The 10,180-nt window shown below is 41.2% G+C and overlaps 1 protein-coding gene across 1 annotated transcript; it reads right to left on the bottom strand.

The window, feature by feature from the left end:
* Window positions 1-854: 854 nt before the first annotated feature.
* kat2b (K(lysine) acetyltransferase 2B) lies at window positions 855-9,918 on the bottom strand. Its single transcript, XM_034892372.1, has 18 exons — window positions 9,586-9,918; window positions 8,419-8,545; window positions 7,629-7,774; window positions 7,446-7,532; window positions 7,175-7,356; window positions 6,888-7,079; window positions 6,385-6,488; window positions 6,115-6,240; window positions 5,435-5,568; window positions 4,858-5,066; window positions 4,644-4,770; window positions 4,447-4,557; window positions 3,847-3,990; window positions 3,643-3,757; window positions 3,485-3,515; window positions 3,300-3,363; window positions 2,797-2,881; window positions 855-2,363 (listed from the first exon to the last, which is right to left on the bottom strand). The coding sequence occupies exons 1-18, from the start codon at window positions 9,784-9,786 to the stop codon at window positions 2,170-2,172; spliced, it is 2,379 nt and encodes a 792-aa protein (XP_034748263.1). The 5' UTR covers window positions 9,787-9,918; the 3' UTR covers window positions 855-2,169.
* Window positions 9,919-10,180: the final 262 nt, after the last annotated feature.

Genomic DNA, 10,180 nt, shown 5'->3' on the forward strand with positions numbered 1-10,180 from the left:
ATTATATATTATGGCTTTTTAGGATTTTTTTTTACATTCTATACTATGGCTTATCATCCCTTTTTTTTCAACATACTGTACTATGGCTTTTTTATCACTTTAAAAAAAAATACTATACTATGGCTTATTCGACATACTATACTGTACTGCTTTTTTTACATCCCTTTTTTCAACATACTATACGATGACGTTTTTAATCACTTTTTTGACCTACTATACTATGGCTTTTTGGACACAGTATTAAGGCTTTTTCATCAATTTATCCGACACTATACAAATGACTTTACTAATGCTTTCTCAACAAACTATACGTTGGCTTTTTTATACATATATACTATGACATACACCATGTTAATACTTTTTCATTTTTTTATATGACCTACTTTATTATGACTTTATTATTATAAAATTTTCTTTGTTTTTATAGGACAGCTGAAAACATGAAAGGGAAGAGAGAGGGGGGAATGACGTGCAGCAAAGGGCCGCAGGTCGGAGTCAAACCCGGGCCAGCTGCGTCGAGGATTAAACCTCTAAATTTGGGCTCCTGCTCTACCAACTGAGCCATATGGGCACCTATTATGACATGTTTATAGCATATTATACGACTTTTTAATTTAAAAAATAAAATAAAAAAATACATTAAAAAAAAGTATTTTACACAATGACTATTATACTGTTACTTTTTATGACACACTATACTATGACTTTTGTATGACCTTTTTGATGGCATACTGTACTATTACAGTTTCTACCCTTTAGCTGTGTCATAGCATGTTTGCAAATGAAAACAATGCATCGTGTAAGGGCTAGGAAAATCTTTGACACCCTTGAGGTAAAAAACTACAGACACTAAGTTAGCCTCACTTCTGTTTTATTCAGTCTATAAAATAGGCTAATACTATGTAATTAAAACCAGTTGTACAAAGAGCATGAAACATTTTTCCAGACATGTTACAAAATGTATTTTTCTCCTAAAGTTTGAAAAGTACAAACACCTTTTTACAAAACAGCAAAACTACATAGTATTGCACGATCTTTTCATTTATCTCCAAAGTATAAAGTTATCAATCTCCATCTGCAGGACAAAAAGAAAAGAATAAATTAAGACTTTGTCTTAAGCATACTTCTTTTAAATTACAGAACATAAATAAGAATACACTTTAGATAATTGAATTAGTCCTTAGTCAACAGCGATAATTTATACCTAAAACAAATTCAGAAGAAAAGAAGATGCTGTTATTAACTAATACTTGGAAAAATAAAAGTGCATTTCGATAGTCAAACTGCCCTATGCGGCTAATAGGGAAAAAGAGATTCTTTTTTGTTCTGAAACAGAAAATATATGTTATATACACATTTAAAATATACAGTGGAAGTAAGTGCTTTAAAATAATTCAAATCTGTACAAATTTAAAGTACGTATTCCTCTTTTGGCAGGATGAACTCATCATAGACAAACTTTGCTCACAGGAATAAAGTAATATAGACAGGAAAACCTGAACTCTCAGTCACATTCCTCACAGGTAGCACTTGTGTAATGACTTAAAACAATGTAGATGTGGTTACTGCTCCTGACAACTCTACCTGAGTCAACTGAGAGGAATTAGGCAGACATTAACAAAAGGCAGGGGATGAAAGTATGAAAGGAAAAGAGAGTAGCGAGGAAGAGAGACAAAGTAAGGTGTATGGTGAATCTCCAATCAGCTCAGTCATTCTGTGTCGCCTTACAACGTCTAATACACAAATAATAATGTAAGTTTTCAGCCCTATTTAATAAGTATGACTAATACACCTTCCATTGTCCTGTTTTTCCATGGGACTTTGGGATATGTGATGAAATATGACGAAACATTGCTTCATTTGCTTGATGTTAGCAACAGTCTCACAGGCCTTCAAAGATGCCTTCCCTTGTGGCCTACCTTTCAGTGTTTATATCAGTTTAAGCTGCTGATGCAGGATCTGGGCCGGCATGCATCAAACATAAAAAGAGTGCTGATGTGAGACCCGTTTCCACCTTTTAAGATATGGGTTTCTGAAACCTAATTGCTCCAGTATCAGTAGTCCTATTCTTAACTTCTCCATTGTCTTCTGCATTACCCATAACCTAACCATTTATAGTGCGAGTCTCATCTTTTGTTAAGGTGTTGAGAAACTTCTTCTTCCTCTCTTTTACTTCTCGATGAGGCCTGCTTCTTTGATCTTAGTGTAGAAGAATTTCTCCAGTAGGTTGGCACACTTGTAGTACTCGCTCTCTGGAGGGTTGTATTCCCGACAGTTGGTGAAGATGCGCTGCATGTCGGCCATGAACAACTTGCGTGTTATGTAGTACCTGCTCTTCAGGCGCTCGGTCATTGTCTTAAGGTCTGTGAGGAGAAAAAACGTGAAGTCTATATTTTACACTGCTTTTGAATTTTGGACTTTTGGTTGAATATGTATGCTACCAAACCCAGAGCTCCTCTCTGATACGACTGGCACTTGGGTAGCAACTATGAGTAAGCGCAACTGGAATGTGCTAAATGTGATGCACTGTGGCTGCTAAATCTTAAAATTCAAAATACAAGTGCAAACAATTTTTGAATGGACTGACAAATTGGAGCATGGAACACAAATACTTTAGAAAGGGTTAGTAATTCCTCTTATGGAGACCGACAGCCAGAAAAAAGTCTCAAACCCAGCATGTGTCCTTGAACCTCTTCTGCACTGCCTCATTAGTATTTTTTTAATCATTCATTAATGTAAATAATAAGATCTGCCTATTAAATCCTCTGCTCCCTTGTTCAGATACAGTATACATACCCATAGGGAAGCGAATGACTTGGTAGTACCCAGGAGCCTCTGTTTTCTTCACTGGCTCCATGAAAGGCCAGCCGTTTGGATGACTCTGAGACATAAAAAACAGTCTGGTAAGAATGAAGTTTGTGTATTTATTAGAGCAGAGATCTTCAACAGCGGGTCTGGGACCCTTAAGGGGTCTTCAAAGTTACTGCAGGGGGGCTGCCAAATTATGGTATAAAAATCCTTTTTATTGTTTTGAAAGTTTTGTCAAAGATTAAAATGTCTTGACATGAATCCAACATATTCTTGGCTTAGTTTTCTAAATACTAAAAATGGTATGTAAAAGGCTTTAGGATGCCCACATGTTTTTGCAGGCCCAGATTAATATGCAAGTTTATTTTATTTAATATATGTAGTAGGGGGTCCCTGATCTGTCTCTCTCAGTTAAGGGGTCCATAGGTTAAAAACGCTGAATACTCCTGTGTTAGAGGAACACTGCATGTGTATGTGTGTCTGTCTCTCACCTTCACATGCTGGAGGATGGTCTTCAGAGTGCTGTACAGCTGATCTGGGTCCTTCAATTCCTTACTAGAAGTAACAGTAAGTGACAGATAACAACATGAAGTTTGACATATGCCAAGTCATTGTGTGTAGCAATAGAAAAAGCATTCTGATAAATCCAAATCTTGTACAGTAGAGTCACACTTACCCTTTGCCTACAGGCTTCCAGCCAGTTTCACCTGTTGATATAAATAAACTAAAATTTACCTCATATATCATGCAAAATACACCCATAAAAGTTAACTACAAATAATGTAAGAGAAAGATATACTGCATACTGTAATGTCAATACTGTAAGTAACCTACGTATGCCCGGAATGCTCTCGATTGGAATATGCCGAACTCCTTCCTTGAAACAGGAAAGCCCCGGATAGACTTTTCTGATCTGAGCCTGCTTCCTCTCTATCAGCTTCTTGATGATCTGAGGGAGACAAATGTGATTTTAAAAATAGTGAGTGCACAAAAACAGAAAAGGAGGCATTTAAACTTAAAAAAAAAGAACACACACACCTCCTTCTGCTTCTTGATAATGACAGAGAACTCTGTGTAGGGAATGCTTGGGTTGAGTTCACAGCCCATTAGTGTGGCTCCTTCATAGTCCTTGATGTAGCCCAGATATTTGGCCATGGGAACCTTGATGTCTTTCGAGAAACCCTGAAAGGGAGGAGATTTTTGTTTTCTTGCAGCTGTATACCACTACAAAAATGAGCCCACTAAAAAACAACACACATGTAATTACTTATTTATTTTCATTATTCCACCTTAACACCAAAAAAAGTAATAGTAAGTGAAAGCAGTACAAATGCTGCCAAGTGGCAGTAATTGTACTTACTTACTGTAGAAATGTTGGTTAGTAGTGTAAAATGAGATAGATAGCAGAAGTATCAAAATAAAGTTCAATACATAATATTAAAACAAGGTGAATACCTCTGGAAACAACTGAAATTAAATTAAATGGTTCTTCTGTTTTAGCAGATCACGTAAAAAGTTGTATGTATACACGCTGAAGAGGTTCAGGAGAGAAGGGGCAGTGAGGGAATATTGCATCGTGTAAAGGAACCATAGAATTATAAGCATGTACCATGCACGTTAATGGACGTAACATGTTACCTGTTTCTTGAAGTAGCCGATGGCATACTCATCAGCGTAGGTAAGGAAGTTGAGGATTTCATGCTTTATGTGATATTCCTTCAGGTGGTTCATTAAATGAGTCCCATAACCCTAAAGCCACACCAAAAGGCAACGGTCAAAACTGATCAATCAGATAGCATGATTTCACCAAGCTGTCAAACAGGAAGTGCTATTACCTTGACCTGTTCATTAGAGGTGACGGCACAAAAGACGATTTCCGTAAAGCCCTGCGACGGAAACATCCGAAAGCAGATCCCTCCGATCACACGGCCATCTTTGATTAGTGACAGGGTTTTGTGCTTCCTGTCAAAAAAAAAGAAACGAATCTTAGTCAGAATGTGCGTCTGCTACATCTCGTGTTGAGTGATGATAAAGTACGGTCGCACTCACGGATCAAAGACCAGCCGCGTGATGTACTCCTTAGGCATGCGGGGCAGCTGGTGAGAGAAAACATTCTGGAGGCCGACGAGCCACATCAAGATTCTCTTATTAGGCTTCTGGTTTAGGGAGTTACCGATGACGTGGAATTCAATCACCCCCCTGCGCTCCTCTAGACGGGCAGCTTCGTCGCGTGCGGAGTGAGCTGACAGCAGACTGGTCTGCACAGGAAGGAAGTTTTAAAATGACATCGATCACCTTTGTTCCTACCATCCCTGTCCTCATCAGTGTTCTTGATAGACCCTGTCATCATAAAGTGTGAACACATTACTACCCACCACTGCTTACTACTGCACGTCACTATTACTGAAATCACCTTGGATCTCGGACAAGTAGATCATTGACAGGAGTAAGTGTAGTCAAACATATGATTATGTTTTATGTTTTTTTATTATTTCTAATTTCTTGCAAAATGAAGAACATTATCTTCTCTATAAACTTGATATGACTTTTACAAACTATACTTTGGGCATACAAAATAAAAGTGTCAATACCCAGCTCTAAGTGTAAGCCAAAGGGAACGGGTTACCTCTGGAATGGCGGCAGGGTCGGTGATGGTTGCCATGACTTCATTGATGAGCTCCATGGGGATGTCGCCCACCACCCGGGGTCTCTTGTTTTCCTCGTGGGGGAGAGGTTCTGAAGGTTTACGCTTTTCTCCAGCTGTGATAATGTATGGATACAGAGGAAGGTACTGTTATCTTTTATATCTGCACTCCTAATATCTGCACTCTTCCCACTTTGTATTGCAACTGCTGCACAGCAGTTTGCCTCCGGATAAATAAAGTGTTATCGTGTATTTCTCCTTACATCCGAATCTAAACAAGAAATTACCCAGCATTTACTATAAGTTCATTTCCAATTGTTGCCTATGCATGATGGGAAAACTGACATATTTTCATTATGTTAGTAGCAGTTCTAGGGGTAGTAGGGGTTAAATCTATTTCTAGATAGAGCTTTAAGGCTAACATTCAAATTTGAGTAAATATGTTAGCTGTACCGACGTTTCATTTAAAAAAAACATTTCTTTAAAGCAACTGATGGAGACGCTGAATCTATGTAAGGCTCAGGTGCTAACGCCACAATAACACAGACATGGTTTAAATGTAGAACACAAGGGTAACTTTCCCTTAGTGCTCACTGTTTACTGGGAGATGTAATGTGGAATCATTGTAACCTCATGGGTAGTTACCGGTTTAACTGTAATACCTGGATTTGGTTCCAGTACAGAAGCAGTTTTCCTGGCAGGACTGACACTGCCACAGGTGGATGGGTCCACTGACACAGGACTAGTGCTGTAGTACAGCGGCCTGGCCACAGGGGGCGCACTGATAACTACAGAACAACAGAGAAGACATCAGTGACACTGTGACAACATGTTTTTATTATCATATTCTTAAAGAACTTTCTGTCTGAAGCCAGCTCGAAGGGTGTGTCTGTGAGGGTGTGTGACCTGTTATGACTGTGAGGGTGTGTTACCTGTATGAATAGGTATCTGCCCTGCTGGGGCTCCTGCCAAGAAGTCTTGGCTCCAGATTGGAGAACTATGGCTGTACACCTCCTCCTCCAGCATAGAAAGGAACCTGAGCCAAGGAAAACAAAACGACCACCATTTGAAACTTTAACGTAAAAAAAGGTCGTGGACAAACGGATAGGTTCGTTGGTAGAGTGGGCACCCATATATAGAGGTTTATTCCTCGACGCAGCAGGCCCAAGTTCGACTCCAACCTGCGGCCATTTGCTTCAGGCCATTCCCCCCTATCTCTCCCTTTTCATGTCTTCTGCTATCCTATCAAAATAAAGGCTGAAACTTCCCCAAAACAAATCTTAAAAAAGGTTGTCAAGCAGGCATATGTGGTTACTGTATGGTTTGATATTGAAAATGTGCTGGCACGAGTGTCTCTGTTGTGTGGTTAATTATATGTTTGGTCTGAATACATAATAAAAGTTTCTGGTGTAGTAATTTGTGTGTGATCTCTTACTTGGGAAAGTGTGTGAGAATGAGTGTGCGTTTCTCAGGTGGCAGCTTGTCTTTTTCCTGTCTGGCCTGCTCCAGCAGTTGTTTTCTCATCACAGTGAACACCGAACGCAACAGTGTGCGGCCGAAGATCTGAGTGGTCTCGTACCGGGGTAGACTGTCGCAGAACTGAGGCACATTGCAGTAGCAGAGCCATCTATAATGAGCACACCACAGAAATAACTATGACAGTAAACAGATTGTGATGCATGTTAACAGGATATCTGGCAGGACATCTGGTAGTGCTGCTACCTGGTATAGTTGGCTTTGTATCCAGCCGCATCATCATTGGGAACCCTCTGGCGTCTCTGGGAGGGCGTCTCCAGCTGCCAGTAGTTGATCTGGTTGAGAAACATCTTGGCCAACTCCATGATGGTTTGACGTTCCTTAGACGGCAGGTGGCTGAATTTGTACTGGACAAAATTGTTCACCCCCTATTTAGAAAAGAGAACATAAATAAATGGGAATGTGGAAATCCTGAAACTGTGTTGAATAGTGTTGCTTTTGTATTGCAGTTGATTACCTGCTCGATGCTGGGTTTTTCAAACGGGGGACTTTCCTGTGCTTCTAACGTCGGTTTACCCATCTGTAGGATGGATTTCCTCAACAACTGAAAAAAAGGCAGACAAAAGGGGAATGTTCACTTGTACACAATGACAGTTGTAAATCACGTTCGTGTATTTTGATCGTAAAAGTGGAGGCTTACTTTGAAGAGGGAAAAGTAGACCTGTTTAGTGTCAGCATCCTCCTCTTTATGAACACATGTGTAGAGATACTCCACATCCAGGACAATACCAAGGAGTCTGTTCATTTCCTCCTCTGAAACATTTTCTAGATGGGTCACATGATCACCTAGGAAGACAAGAATAATCCTTAAAATGGTCGATCTATCTATAATATATTTGGGGTGGCAGTAGTCTATATCCACGACGTTCCACTTCAGAGATTGCTTCAGTGTCGCAGGAAATTTGAGTTTTCTCTTGCGTGACTAAAACAACTTTTGCACGTACACGTTCCACCAAAACAAGTTCCTTCCCGAGGCTATTTTGCGGTGGCTCCGTGTCGAGCTTAGTGATGATTGTGATTGCTTTGAAGAAATGCCAATAAACCAGAGCATGTTTTTTCTCCCATTTCATAATGCTGTGTAGACTAGCCAGACCCTCCTCCTCCTCCTCCTCCTCCTCCTCCTCCTCCTCCTCTGCTGCATGCGGAAGAAGGTCTGCCAAAGCAAGACTAAGGTGGCAGAAGCTCAGTCTGTAGGGTGTTGGTTAGGGAACCGGAGGGTCGCTGATTTATGTCCCTGTACGGACCGAAGTACAGAGTGTGGACTGGTAGCTGAAGAGATGCCAGTTCACCTCCTGGGCACTGCCAAGGTGCTCTTAAGCAAGGCACTGAACCCCTCCCCAAACCCTCAGAGCTCCAAAAGGACCTGAGCATGTGTGTAGTGGGTAATAACAACAGTCTGTAAGAACAACAGAGTACACTTGCTGACATACCCAAGGTGTGAGAGCAGCTCCGACAAGGCTCCTGCAGGTTAACTGTGCTGGACTGCTGGTCAGTTCGTGGGGGTGTAGGAGGGGGGTTCTGACTTTTCCAGCCATTACATTTACAGGCTCCCTCAGCCTAGGAAAAACACAATTCAAATGAGTGCAAGCAGGAATACAGATGAGCACCTTATATCAAATTAACCACCCTAATCTGTGTAACATAATGATTTATACTCAGCTGTTATAGTGAGCTTTAAACTGATGCAGGTTTTAGTGATATTTTAAGGAAACAAGCATACATGAATTGCTTTATGAAATAATTTGTTGTTTGTTATGGTGCTTCATGACTGACAGGTGGAGTTATCAGTCATTTGCATACTACATCTGCTATTTAGCCGTGTTTAAAAGTAAACAGCATGGGCACTAACCATTTTCCTAGTATTGTTGTGATATTTTAATATGGAGTAAATTGGCCGTAGCAGCATACATGCATTTTAAAACGTGACAATGCCGCTCATGTTAATGGAGGTTTGTTATGACTGAATGTGTACTGTTTCAGGAGGTGCGGTGAAGAGGCCTGTCAGCGTCAGCTGGAGCTGCGGCACTGAGCATGCGCCTTGAAACAACAACAAACTCCGCCCCTCCAGCAGCTGTCACCCTGTCAAAACAAAGACCCTGTCCTTCTCTGCTGATGATATACTGCATAAAACCAATAAAATCCACTCAATTTAACACCGTGCGTTGACAGACGGCACGGAAACACTGTATAATGTCCTCTGGAAAGCCTGTGGACCGCGCACGAGCGTACACACACTGTGATGCAGCCCTTGTGCAGCCAGCCAGCTACTCCCAAGTACCAGCGCCAAGCCAATGTTTACGTTCACCGACCCCCCACACAGATAGAAACATTAACATTGTACATAAAGTGGACAGCTTGCAGCTGTAATGCCCCTACTTAAAAGTCCTGCAACAATAACGCGGGAATGAACTAGATTATTAACATAGTTCTTTCAATATTTGCTTCGTGCATGCAAAATGAAAAAAAATGAAGTGCGGCAATGGCTTCCTTTGCTGCGCTTGCATTTTGTAAACTATTGCAACGAAGCCCAGGAAAAACGATTCATTAAGAATAAACCCCTTTAACCGCTGTGCTTAAAAAGTCAGCCATCTGCATACTTTGCAGGATGAATACACTCCGAGTTTTTCCAGTTTCTTCGGCCGAGGTGAAGAGCGGAGTTGCGCCTTCTTCACGGCGATACGTGCGGATCCTCCAGCGGCGCCGGAGCCCTCCGTGCCCCCGGCCCCAGGAGCGGCCGGAACCAGGCCCGATGCACCGATGGCCGGCGAACCTTGCTGAATCCCAGCGCTGTCGGCCATGATTCACACGGAACCCCGACGGGACCGCCGGCCCGGGAAATATTCGCTCTGCCGTCCGCTCTATTCCACAAGCGGATGACCAGACATGGCGCTCATCCTTATTTTCAATTTCTCATTGTAGGCCCATTTTCCTCCGCTAGGGGACAGAAATGGGATAGGCCGAATCCACTACAATTCAGAGGAGGTCGCAAAATGCAACCATCTGTAGCAAAATTTCAAGGTCAAATGTAATGATAACTATGATAATAATGAGAACGTTTCTGAGGCATATCGGAGCACACAGCGACTTATGAATCGTGGTAATTGCATGCAAAATAAAGGAATAAGTTGAATTAAAAATTGTAAGTGAAAACCCAACTATACATTTGTTTATAGAAGAACGCTTTGTTAAAAC

This window comes from Etheostoma cragini, chromosome 14, assembly GCF_013103735.1.
Source record: "Etheostoma cragini isolate CJK2018 chromosome 14, CSU_Ecrag_1.0, whole genome shotgun sequence".
Taxonomy (NCBI): Eukaryota; Metazoa; Chordata; class Actinopteri; order Perciformes; family Percidae; genus Etheostoma; species Etheostoma cragini.